General features: G+C 53.1%; 6 protein-coding genes across 6 annotated transcripts; 4 read left to right on the plus strand and 2 right to left on the minus strand.

Annotated features, from left to right (window-relative positions):
• Window positions 1-279: 279 nt before the first annotated feature.
• Window positions 280-1,881, minus strand: SNOG_15083 (hypothetical protein; the record flags this gene model as incomplete). Its single annotated transcript, XM_001805194.1, has 4 exons — window positions 280-321; window positions 378-1,205; window positions 1,250-1,622; window positions 1,793-1,881. The coding sequence occupies 4 exons, from the start codon at window positions 1,879-1,881 to the stop codon at window positions 280-282; spliced, it is 1,332 nt and encodes a 443-aa protein (XP_001805246.1).
• Window positions 1,882-2,258: 377 nt separating this feature from the next.
• Window positions 2,259-5,485, minus strand: SNOG_15084 (hypothetical protein; the record flags this gene model as incomplete). Its single annotated transcript, XM_001805195.1, has 7 exons — window positions 2,259-2,404; window positions 2,455-2,956; window positions 3,003-3,309; window positions 3,343-4,810; window positions 5,046-5,244; window positions 5,306-5,398; window positions 5,453-5,485. 7 exons carry the CDS (start codon window positions 5,483-5,485, stop codon window positions 2,259-2,261), a joined length of 2,748 nt encoding a protein of 915 aa, XP_001805247.1.
• A 398-nt stretch (window positions 5,486-5,883) lies between these two features.
• On the plus strand, window positions 5,884-7,008 carry SNOG_15085 (hypothetical protein). Its single transcript, XM_001805196.1, has 7 exons — window positions 5,884-5,977; window positions 6,038-6,075; window positions 6,125-6,220; window positions 6,267-6,330; window positions 6,383-6,470; window positions 6,516-6,641; window positions 6,692-7,008. The coding sequence occupies exons 1-7, from the start codon at window positions 5,943-5,945 to the stop codon at window positions 6,704-6,706; spliced, it is 462 nt and encodes a 153-aa protein (XP_001805248.1). The 5' UTR covers window positions 5,884-5,942; the 3' UTR covers window positions 6,707-7,008.
• Window positions 7,009-7,354: 346 nt separating this feature from the next.
• Window positions 7,355-8,382, plus strand: SNOG_15086 (hypothetical protein; the record flags this gene model as incomplete). The annotated part of the gene is made up of 3 exons (XM_001805197.1): window positions 7,355-7,762; window positions 7,818-7,968; window positions 8,030-8,382. 3 exons carry the CDS (start codon window positions 7,355-7,357, stop codon window positions 8,380-8,382), a joined length of 912 nt encoding a protein of 303 aa, XP_001805249.1.
• A 425-nt stretch (window positions 8,383-8,807) lies between these two features.
• Window positions 8,808-9,787, plus strand: SNOG_15087 (hypothetical protein; the record flags this gene model as incomplete). Its single annotated transcript, XM_001805198.1, has 3 exons — window positions 8,808-8,953; window positions 9,002-9,228; window positions 9,312-9,787. The coding sequence occupies 3 exons, from the start codon at window positions 8,808-8,810 to the stop codon at window positions 9,785-9,787; spliced, it is 849 nt and encodes a 282-aa protein (XP_001805250.1).
• A 1,178-nt stretch (window positions 9,788-10,965) lies between these two features.
• Window positions 10,966-11,857, plus strand: SNOG_15088 (hypothetical protein; the record flags this gene model as incomplete). The annotated part of the gene is made up of 3 exons (XM_001805199.1): window positions 10,966-11,156; window positions 11,277-11,388; window positions 11,441-11,857. The coding sequence occupies 3 exons, from the start codon at window positions 10,966-10,968 to the stop codon at window positions 11,855-11,857; spliced, it is 720 nt and encodes a 239-aa protein (XP_001805251.1).
• Between the last annotated feature and the right edge of the window lie 463 nt (window positions 11,858-12,320).

Raw genomic sequence — 12,320 nt, forward strand, 5'->3', positions numbered from 1 at the left:
CGGCGGATAAGTTCCCCTACCGCAGCTAAGCGTCCTTATTCCCGAATGAATGAGCACGTTGTGCCAAACAACGTTTCTATCATAAACAACATCACACTAGATATACGTACTTTGAGATACGGCAGACTGATTTCCAATCAGGAACGGTTCGATGTTCTACTTCTATAACAACACGAAAAATCAAATGGTATTCCCAAAGCAACAACGCCAGGTCAACGAACCCGTGTCTCAGTATCCTCACCAACAACAAACCTCACTTTCTATTATACGCCCTGCGCCTCACAAACCCTCCCACTCTTGCTCAACACCGTGCCCAACCCCCTATGCACCTCGACCTGAAACCCCTGATGCGCCACCCTCTCCCCATCGACACTAACATAGCCCTCCTTCTCCCGCATAACAATGCGATACGCACTAACCTTCTTATAATCCACATGCTCCATGTCAAAGAAGGTATTATTCTCAATCGCCGTCATAGTCTTGATAGCCGCGAGGGCAGGCAAGTCGCCGCGGATGCGCACGAGATCCAAACAGCCGTCGGAGGGCAGGGAGGCGGGGAAGAAGTTTGCGTCGGGCGACATGTAGGCCATGTTGCCGGCGTAGAAGTTGCCGAGGTGCGGCTGAGGGATAGATTCCCAGTCTGTGGGCAGGGCGTCGTTGATGGTGCCGTATTTGAGGGGAGGAAGGCCCGTGTTGGAGTCGGGGACGGGGCGGTCGTCGGGGCCGAGGGGCTTGGATGCGCCGGCGCGGTATGCTTCGCGGACAGCTGCTTTGGTGTCGTGCTCGACTTTGACGGCAATGTCCGCGGGGTAGACTTTCTTCTTGAATATGCGCACGAGAACGCCCCATGTGAAGCGCGCGCTGCCCATCCAGCGGAGGTGTTCGGTGGCGAGGTCGGCTTCGGCGACGATGCCGACGGTCTGGGAGAGGAAGGAGAGGGTGCGTGTGGTGCCTTGGGTGATGGAGGAGAGGTCGAGGGGCGTGCGCAGGCCCTTGACGATGGCGAGAGCGGCGAGGCTGGGGTTGTTGGTGCCGTTGAAGTTGAGGCTTGCCGCGTTGCCGGAGCCGCAGGGGAGCTGGACGACGGCGATTTTGTGGAGGGCGAGGGCGGCGTCGGATCGCTTGCCCAGGCCGTTGAAGACTTCGTAGGGGATGCCGTCGCCTGAGCAGCATGCGACCACGTCGTAGGCCTCGATGTCCAGGTTCTGCGCATCTCGACGCCGTGGCCGTTATGTTCCGTCTTTTGCACGTCCAGCTCGCAGCGCGCAGCAGCCAGGATAGGCGCGATCATCTTGTGATATGTCTTGACCGCGCCGCCCTGCCCTCCAAACGGATTCACCAGCACCTTGATGCGCTTCTGCCGCTGTGAAGCTCCATACGCGCGGTCCAGCAGTTTTTCAATCCACGCCTCAGCCCGCGTGCTGTCTGGCTTGTCTAGTTTATAGCTAACGATGGCGGGTCGAACCGACTTCTTTGCGATAGTCTGCGCATACTGGATAGTCACGTTGCCGTCGTCGGAGTGCTCGGCCCAAAGAATGTTGTAGAAAGGTATCGAGTGTGTCGACTTGTTCTCTGCTAATATGAGCGACTTCACACCATCGGGGTTCCGTGCATCGTACTGCCTGCAAGAGAGAACCCGCAAAAGCTCGCGCCTTTGCTGGCGGGAAGCTCTTCGTCTGTCGCAAATTAGCCCATGCTCCCCAAAATGTATGAACAATGCGCACCCAACACTATCAGAGAATCCGTTCCCAGCGTCAGGGAGGCATTCCGGCCTACAGCGAGCGTGTCTGACACATTATCGGATGCCTGCGGACGTGCTTGCGACGTCGCAGCGAGCGAAGGGTCGCGAAAGGGGTCCTCATGTCCAGTATTAAGAGCCATGATTATAAGAAAAGGTTACAGGAGCACAACAAGCATATCTAACAAGTACAAGAACGAGCGACGACGGTCAGGCGAGGCGTGTCAGGCTATTGTTCACGCCGTCTAGCAGGTACCGACGTTGACTGCTAACGGACAATTCCGAAAATGGAAGCAACGCCGCTTGGACCCTGCATGCCGAGGCGCATCTTCACGCCGCACATCACTCACACGCGTCGCAATATATTGAAGTTCCAATTCATTCAAGTCTACTCCACGTGGCGCTATGCCGTCTTCACCTTGCCCAAGACTTTTCCTCCCTGGATCCTTGCCTTGCGTAAGCTTCTCTATGCTCCTACCCTTGCGACATTATGATATCCATTGCTTCATCAACACAACCATTATGCCACACCGACCTTGTTGAGACCCTTCAACGAACCGAGACTCAGCGCCAGTCCTTGCGATCTGCTTCTTATGCGTACGAAGCCAGTGATTGGGCCGCTGGTGCCCTCCTGTTCTATGCTCAAGTTGGCCAAAGCATCCTCGCCTAGATTGTGTTAGCAAAATACTTTTACAACAAGTGGGGGCATGGCTTACCGAAAACACTCCTGGCGTACAGGTTGGCCGACAAGAACTGGCAGTCGCCCTTCATCGACGCCTCGGGAGTGAGGCAGCTCATGTTGGTGGATGCCATGAGCTGCTTCAAGAACTCACGCAGAGTCTTGGCCTTGGAATTGATGTTGACCTTGTTTTCCCATTCGAATTCGGTCCACATGGTGCGGAACTGCGTCTCTGTGCACTGTGCCGGCTTGATGTAGTCCATGATATCAACGTGAACATCATTGAGAATGACCACGTTCGAGTCAACACCCTTCTCGCCCTCGTACAGGATGTTGCCGAAGATGACACCCGTGTCAGTCGACGAAACCTTGATGGTTGCCTGGATGTTGATGAAGTCGTGCGGGCCGACGTTCTGCGTTGGTGGGCGCTCTACAACCTTGAGGTCGCCAAGCGTAGCGAACTCGACTGTGAGATTTTGCAGTGTCTCCGTCGTTTGGTTGACTAGGAGCACGTCAAGTACGATATCGAATTGGTGCACCTGCACATGTTAGCTAGACCGCATAATTTCTTGCATGACAACATACCTTGACATAGGCCTCAGCGTAGACAGAGTCCGAGAAACCGGTAAGCTGTACAACACGGCTGAGCTTTGAAGTCATATCTTCCGTCGCCGTGTCGCCACCAGTCGCCCTCTCAAGATCTTGCTCAATCTCATCGCTGCTATCCGCATCCTTCTTTTTCAGCTGACGGATGTTGAAAGAGTCATCGACATTGACAGCCGACTTTGCCCTTTCTGAAGCTTCCTTTGCTGCGCGCTTCTTCTCTTCTGTCTGCACCATCGCCGCGAAAGACTTCCGTGTGTCTTCCAAGAAAACTGTCTCCAGCTCCTTTCTTTGCGAGAATTCCGAGAGTGATCTAACACACGACATGACACGGTCGATCGAGTCTTCGTCTATCAAAGTCTTGACAAATTGAGATTGGCCAACGCGGATGATTGAGATCATGATCAGCATCGCTTCGGCGCGTAGCGCATTTGTGCGGGCTGCGTCCTTTGAGATTTCCGCGTGTCGCATGACGAGCTTTGTCAATGTGCTGGAGAGTACTGTCGCAAGGTAGTAGTCTCCGTCGAGAACCAATTGGCGTAGCGGGGGCTTTTGTGAGTTCTTGACAGCTTCCAGCTTGGCCTTTGCTGCCGCTGACGATGTGAGCGCACTTTCGGTCGCATATGTGCCGTCAGCGAGAACCTTTCGTGAACCGGTGGGAGCAGCGGGCTTTCCGTTTCCATTGACTTGTTCGGCCTCTTTGCCCTCGGAAGCATCGTCGAGCAATCTTTGCTCAGAAGCCAAAATGGGTATCTCGCCGAGTGAGGAGCGAATGCCCTTCCAGGCGTCACGAATGTCCTTGGCGTCGAGAGAGTACTCTCCGATGATCCAGAGGACGCCACGGTACACTTTCCCAGCACGAACCTCGCCCAATGTCGAAACCAAGCGCTCGATAATCGATTGGCGCAGATCGGGGAACCGCTCAACGACTTCCTTGACAAACGAGATGACATCGACCGCCGAGGCGTTGCTGTTGACGTCGGAGATAAAGTCCATCAAGGATCCTACAACGCTGGCAGCAACTTCGGGGAACTTGATAGCTGCGGAGTGGATGGACGAGATGAGCAATGATCGGTATTCGGAGTTCTTCTCGTATTGCTCGTCGACAGTCTTCATGAGCTCCTTCTTCAGGAGAAGGACAACTTCCTCAACATTGCGGCTGGAAATCATCTCCATGGCAATGTTGAGAGACTTTTTACGCACGTCCAGATCCGTGCTCGAAAGGACGCGTAGCACCTCCATGGTCAAGTCGTCCAATACACCCTCGTTCTTCTGGCGCAGCTGGTCCACACGCTCTAGAACGATCAACTTGACATTGTTGTCCGGCTCCTTGATTGCAAGCTCAACAAACTTCCCTGCAGCTGCCTTGACTGCAACGGGGTTGCTTGTGAGGGTGGTGAGGGCATGCGCTGACTCGTAGATGACAGTCGAGACTTGCGACTCGAGAAGGTCGAAGATGAGGCGGAGGTATCGTGCCTTGTTACTGGGGTTTACGATGGCATCCTTGCGGATGAATTCGAGCTCTGCAAGGAGCAAGAGCTCTTCATGGTTCGGGATCGAGTCGAATACGGTGCTGAGGTACTCCAGCGCTTTCTCGTGGCTGACCGAGACGAGAGCAGCGAAGGCGTTGCGCTTGCATGTTGGGTCGTTCTCGTCCTCCAAGAAAGTTGTCAACATATCAGGGGCATCTGGCATGAGCTCCGGGAGATGTGTGAAGATGCTGGCGACGGCAAAGGTTGCGTTCTTTCGGACATATGCGTGTCGGTGCGTGAGACATTGGCGGACGGGTTCTGCTGGTTATTAGTATAGAGTAATTGTGTGGATCCGCTGTCTAGCTTACGCAGCAATGGCTCTACAAGTTCGGCGTCCCGTAGCTTTGTGCTGTTTGCGATTAGCCATATGTTCAAGCTGCATATGCGGAGCTGCCTACACGAAGCGCAGTGTGTTTCCTCGTACGTATTCGTTAGGCGCTTGCAGGTCGAAACGGATGGCATTGCTGTTCCACAGTTAGTGTCCAGCTCATAGGCTTCGATTTCAACACCCACCAGACCAGAATCCACTCCTGTCGGAGCTTTCCTTGTGCATCGTGCTTCGGGCACACCTCGAAGAAGAAGTACATGAGCTTCTTCAATGGCTTCGACTTGCTCGGCATCACGAAGCGGATGATGTGCATGAGAAGGCCTGTTTGCGGGTCGCCATTGAGCATTATGGACAGGATCTTCTTCTGCGAGGTTGTCAGACGGCCGTGTCAACAAGGCGGGGCAGCGGCAATGGCATGAGCGCACCATGGTCTCGATCTTCTGCTCATCGTTGCCCTTCTCCAGAGCTTGCTTGAACTCATTCTGGGACGGGACATCGGCCGCATTGTCCTGGTGTACCTGTTGCGTCCCATCAGCTCCCTGGGCTCGTCATGCGCGGCGGGCATTGCATACAAGACTGTACGAGTTCTCGAGAAACGTCGCCATGTTGGATGATGCGTGGTCACGTGTGACAAGACTGAATGCTATCCCCGGGAATCGCTACAAGAGCTGCGCTGCCTCCCGTGTCCCTCAGCCTGCGATTCCTCAAACCTCCAGGGCTGGTGGGATGCTACGTGTACGGTTCGGAGGGATGGCGGAGATGATGTCGGCGATTGAGTGAAGATGCGGCGAGGGAGAGCGAGGTCAAGGATGGCGATTGCCCTACGCTACGAATGGCTTCTACGGGTTCGGAGGTGCGATCTTCACTTGGGCGTGCTCGTGGTTTAGGTGTCTGTTCGAGGGAATCTAGCTCGCTAATGTGGACCCCTGCCCGCCGCCGAAGATCGCCCGAGCGCGAGAACCTCAGCAGCGAAAGCGCGTCGCAACACCAGGCCTGGGAGAAACATTGGCAACTGCAACATCACCCATACCACTCACTGCGACTTGAGCAGAGTCAGTCACGATGAGCGGAAACGAGCCATTCTACCTGCGATACTAGTGCGTCCTTGATGGAATTGTTTTCGCATCTGTGTGAGCCACGGCGCTGACTTCACGCAGCTCAGGTCATCAAGGTCGCTTTGGTCACGAGTTCCTGGGTGAGTCTGTTGAACCAAGTTTGCAGCCCAAGCGCTGACGACCATCAAGAGTTTGATTTCCGGGTTTTGGGAGACGGACGCAGCGCTTCAGCACGATATGCGAACAACTCCAACTACCGCAATGACTCTCTCATTCGCAAAGAGAGTAAGTCTTGTCCAGAAAGATTCATGCGCCGTGCTGACACGTGCAGTGTGTGTGAGCGACGCACTAGTCGCAGAGATCAAGCGCATCGTCAAGGAGAGCGAGATCCTGAAGTAAGTCTGCAATATGCATGACTGTATCTCGGCGAGCTGACCAATCTCACAGAGAAGACGACACCAAATGGCCACAGAAGAACAAGGACGGCCGACAAGAGCTTGAGATCCGTCTAGGAAGCGAACACATCTCGTTCGAGGCATGCAAATCCGTGGACCGTTCAAAACTAAGCTGACGCTTTTAGACTGCCAAAATCGGCTCATTACAAGACGTGCAGGACTCTTCTGATCCAGAAGGACTCCGTGTCTTCTACTACCTTGTCCAGGACCTGAAGGCTCTGGTTTTTTCGTTGATTTCGCTTCATTTCAAGGTAAGGCTCGTGCAGATCAAACGCTGTCGATTGCACTCACACAGTCACAGATCAAGCCTATCTAAGCGGCGATGTAATGTAAGAGGCGTCGAGGTTCTGGCTGCTGGTTGCGGTAGAGCTGAGCATGAGGGCATATACAGTCCTGGAAAAGCCCACAGACTGTCGGCGGGGTATGGCGCCTGGAGTCTGACAGCATTCCGTGGGGTACTCACAGCCACTGCGATTCGTAGGGTTGTGGCTCCGGCTGAAAGCTTATAGTATGAGCTGAGAGACTTGGTGGGGTGGAGCACTCGATGTTGATAATGTCGTTCTTCAGGCAAATTGAGCTTAATCGGGCCCGTTGGTGGCAAATGCGACTCCAAAGACCACACAGATAATCCACAGCCAGATGCAAGTTACACGATTCTCCTACGAATATGTCTTGATTCGAGCCTCTAGCGGCTTATCCGGCCAAAGTGAGACTAGTGTGTCCATCCCCGCAAAAGTCTGGAAGACAGGCAGTGACAGCGAGCTCAGCCGATCGAGGACCCACTCTTTGCCTCAAGACACCAACGAGATCAACACGACCAAGTCTCCATGGCTCACTGCGCCCACCGCCACGCGTTCTGATACCGACTATTCTCTATTGTAATCGCTCCACCGCCTTCCCTTCGTCCCATGTGTAATTAAACGCTTTTCCTCATCGTGACTGTCGCATCGCTACCCGCCGGACCATGCCGACGCCCGATGATGCTATGCCCTCGCCAGTGGAGCACGAGAGCACCGCTTCCCGCACAACATGCCCACCAGACGAGGCGCGCATCGCCAACGCACATGAATTGAATCCATCGCCGCAATTCAACGACAGCAGCAATGTCGGACCTACCATTGACGTACCGATGCAACTACCAACGCCGCCTCCGCAAGACACTCCCGCACACGCGCCGCCATCTTCAGATTCAGATTCGCATAGTAAACCCTCGAGTGCACGGATAGAAGCACCAAACAGAGACACGCCCACGCCTATGACTGCCACAGACGACGGAGCAGAGGAGCAGCGCACGTCCCAGGTTTCACCGCTTGCGCCAGGTCCTGGGCCGCTGTTCTCCAGCCATTTGTCTTCACCGTTTCCTGCGCAGAGAGTGCGTCTTCATCATATTTGGAGCCATGTTTAGATGTCACTGACACCCTGCGCAGTACGCTCCCAACAGTTCCTCCTCGCTTCTCCGACCCGGCAGCCGCTTCAAGGGAAGCCAAACCTCCGACCGTCAACAATATGAAGTTGAAGTCGAGGTCAAACATGTCGACATGCGCGAGTCATTCATGTGTGGTTATCTCCGCATCAAAGGTGCGCCAGGAAGGCCGTCATGATAGCAGCATAGAGACTGACGCGGCAGCAGGTTTAACAGAAGACCACCCTAGTTTAACCACATACTTCGAGGGCGAAATCATCGGCAGCAAATACTCATTCATAACGCAACATCCGGAATGGGGCTCCAACGAGAAGGTCGACAGGCAGCACTGGGCCCGCTTTCCAGCATACAAGCCCCTCTCGAAATATTCTTCAAGACCAGAGCTAGTAACGAAAGACTGGATGCAGAAGGAGCATTTGTTTATGCGTTGGAAAGAGTACTTCTTGGTGCCAGACCACCGAGTGCGAACCATCAGCGGCGCGAGTTTCGAAGGCTTCTACTACATCTCGTTCAACCAGGTGTCAGGTGGAATCGACGGCATTTATTTTCACGCTAAGAGCGAAAAGTGAGTTTGTCCATGACCTCCTGTACGCAAATACTAATAATCTCAGATTCCAGAAATTGCAATTAGAACATGTGCAGGACTATGGGTGTCAGGGCGCATTTGAATTCCGATGATCATGACTTGAACGATTAGCGTACGGATTGAGCATGTGGGCGCAACTTTGGGAGTTGCTTTCTTGTATCCTACATTGGGCCCCCGGTCTTTTACGCAGTGTGCACTGGAAGGCCGTTGGATTTTAGTCGATAAATGCAACTACGTCATTTTGGTTGTCTGACCCAGATGTGGAGCACTTGTCGAACCTCCACATGGCCGTGAGACTGTGGACCCTGGAAGCTAGCGGAAAAGCCTAGCTCCACAATTATTAGCCTTGCGAATATCTCCCCAAACTTCTTTTGACTACACGCACCTTACATCTCGGCTTCGCTGACCATGCCGCACGCACCTGCGAAGCGCCAAAAGCGCGAAGAATACAAAAATGCGCTGCATGAGGATGAGAGCAATGCTGCGCTGCCCAAGAAGAAATTCTACAGGCAGCGCGCACACGCCAACCCGTTTTCGGACCACTCATTGACATAGTAGGTGTGATCGATGTCAACTTGTGGAACTGTACTGAGTTTGAATAGCCCTAAGAGCCCGGCCGACATGGACTGGGCATCGCTGTATCCTGCATATGCTGTTGTGAAGCGAGAGCAAAAGAGTGCCGGCGAAGAGGAGTCGACACCGTTGGACGAGGAAGAGCAGCGCAGACTAAAGGCAATAACAAAAAACGTCGAAATTGCAGACATCGGATGCGGCTTTGGTGGACTACTCTTCGCGCTCGCACCAAAGTTCCCGGACACGCTGATGTTAGGTATGTCGCATTCTCTCCCCATCATCATCTATGAACCTCCACCTAACACCTCCCAGGCATGGAAATCCGCACCTCGGTAACAGAATACGTGCAAGAAAAAGTCCGCGCCCTGCGCCTGCAAAACGCCTCAATCCAGCTCTACCAAAATGCCTCTTGCCTCCGCGCCAATACTATGAAATTCCTGCCCAACTTCTTTTCCAAAGCCCAGCTCTCCAAGATCTTCCTGTGCTTCCCAGACCCGCACTTCAAGCAGCGCAAGCACAAGGCGCGCATCGTGTCATACACCCTCAACTCCGAGTACGCATACGTGCTCCGGCCGGGCGGCGTGGTGTATACGATTACCGATGTCAAGGACCTGCATGAGTGGATGGTCGGGCATTTTGAGAAACATCCGAGTTTTGAAAGGTGTGAGAAGGAGTTTGAGGAGGAAGGCGAGGCGATGGATGAGGGGGTGGGGATTATGCGGACGGAGACGGAGGAGGGGAAGAAGGTTAGCAGGAATGGCGGGATGAAGTATGTGGCGTGTTTTAGAAGGGTGGAGGATCCGGAGTGGCCGTGAAAGTGATGCTAAAGACATGCGCACAAGATCGAGTCACGTGCTTTCAGCCGGTATCAGGTGGAGATGTCCCAACTAGCTCAAGATTAAGCGAGGCTTACTGGGGGCGAGCATCATTACTTCTATTCTTGTTCAACACTGCCTGGCTATACCGCACGACCCACTTGCCGGCTCAGGCAACCACCATAAATCCCAAAGAGCTCGCGACTACATAAGGATGCCCGCTCTTTTCCCTCCACCTTCCTTACGATAGTGTCTAAACAGCCAGAAATTTAGTCACGATGATCACCCTTCCAATTGACGTTCAGCATATGATTGCCGACTACGTAAGTTCACTCTACACCACCAAACTGTGCGCCAACTCACCATTTCATAGATTGTCACGTACGAAGATCTGAAGGCGCTGTGCGTAGCGTCAAAGTATTTCCACAGCTATGTCGTTCCGCGCTTGTACAAGCGTATTCATCTCCGGTTATGGGATCGAGAACATACAGACAGATTTATGGAGAGCGTGGCGGCTGGTGCAGGCGACAAATTCCGCTTCACCAGGACCCTCGTACTTGAAGACATACCTATGGTCGCTGAACCCATCTGTGATCTCACTGAGCTTCGGTATCTATCGGAATGTGATTGGGATGAGCATCGGCGTGGTATCGACATGACAGGGGAAGAGCGAGAAAGCCGCATGTCTGAGTGTCTGAGGCTATTTCCCGAACATTGCCTGAGAAGGTTTTGGTATGCTACGTGGAACAGTTCAGCCCAAAAGCAATGGCTAACGTCTTTCCAGTTTTGTTGCGCGTCGGTCTTTGCCGATACACATCATCGAACATCTCCAGAACCGGCAACACGCTATTGATCAACTATACTGCACATCATCGCTCGATCTGACCCCATTGTTCCGTAACCTACGTCAGCTCCATATCTATCTTCAAAGTACTGCACACTTGGCACATTACCTACAGCATCCTCATGTGTTCAGTGAGAATATTCATGAACTGTCTTTCATCTACGGTCCAGAAGACGAAAGGGATGGATCCGTACTCCCGGACGAATTCGAGGTAACCAAAACATTGCCGAACTTGAAAAAGGTTACACTAGCAGGCATGGATATCAGATACGCCTATCGTGTGGGCAGAGGGCTAATAGACTCGCTCGACATTTCCACCTTGACTCATCTGAGTATGCTGGAGTGCCAGGGAGGCAATACGTTCGCAACAGGACTGGGACTCATAGCTTGCAAAACTGAGATTGATCTCGAACACATCGCGCTGGACCTTGGCTGGCTCGCCGAAGACAAAGAAGGGTCCGTGGAAATCTATCTTGGAGACCTTTTGGCTGCAGGTAGACACATCAAGAGTCTGCACCTCAAGTGGTATTGCTCGACTTTGGGAGAAGCCTTGGTAGATAGGATTTGTGCTATAGGACCGAGGCTAGAGTCCTTGAGCTTACAAGAAGGCATGGATATGTATTCAGTCTCACCCCTAAATTCAAGGGATCTGGCCACTATCTTCAAAGCCTGCCCGAACCTGCGGCAGTTTGGCTATCAGTTTGGGGACGAAGCATACACCAATAAGGATATCGATGAAAGTATCGAAGACTTCGTGGTACGTGTCTTGTGAAAGCAAGAGCCGGCCAAAGTCCACTAATACCACACAGGAGGCTGCCAAGCACCTAAAAGAGCTGCAAATGGTTCACATTCGCCTTTCACCTTACTGCACAGTCGGCTTCGCGTCTGATGAAGGCCAACCCGAGCCCAACCTCATCTTAACGCAGATCCAGGGGGCCGCGAACAAGATTTTCCGTGGACTGCATCGTAGCTGCCTCAAGCTCGATGCTATCGTGTTTGGGCATCTGGTAGATTTCTCGACACGACAAGACGATGGCGATTGGGGTCCGCTGCCACAGTTCTGCTTCATCAAGGCTGAGCAGAAGGATCGACTTGGTCGTGAGACGGCTGTCGGCGTTCCGGTGTCGCGCGCGTTGCTGCGGAAGACACAGCCGTATACGGATATACTGGACATGGATCCTGGTTCGGATGGGTGGGATCGCTGGGCGTGGCAGGCCACGTCCTAGGCAAGCATGTGCAGGTGACCCGCACGTCGGAGAGTTGTAGCCATCCTAAAACACTCTGGATGCCACGGCAACTAAATTTGACAAGAAAAAGCGACTGGTAGAATCCAATTGTGAGCAGTCGCCATATCGAGTTAGCGTACTTACACAACTTGACTATATGCGCGGCTTCTCTGCAACATCCAAACATCGCTCTTTCCATCAACAATCCAGCTTATGCACAACTCCACTTCCCTTTGTCATTATGACGACTCTACCTGTGGATATCCACTTGATGATCTCCGAATACGTAGGCAATCTCTGTCGTGCGAGTGAGCGCATTCGCTGACAACAGCAACAACAGATCACAACATGTGAGGACTTAAAGACGTTATGTTTAACGTCCAAAGAACACAATGCTTCCGCTATACCAAAATTGTATAAACGCATCCATATCAGACTTTGGGTGCGTGAGGAACTCGATCGC

The sequence above is a fragment of the Parastagonospora nodorum genome (assembly GCF_000146915.1).
Source record: "Parastagonospora nodorum SN15 chromosome Unknown scaffold_35, whole genome shotgun sequence".
NCBI classification, from domain to species: Eukaryota; Fungi; Ascomycota; class Dothideomycetes; order Pleosporales; family Phaeosphaeriaceae; genus Parastagonospora; species Parastagonospora nodorum.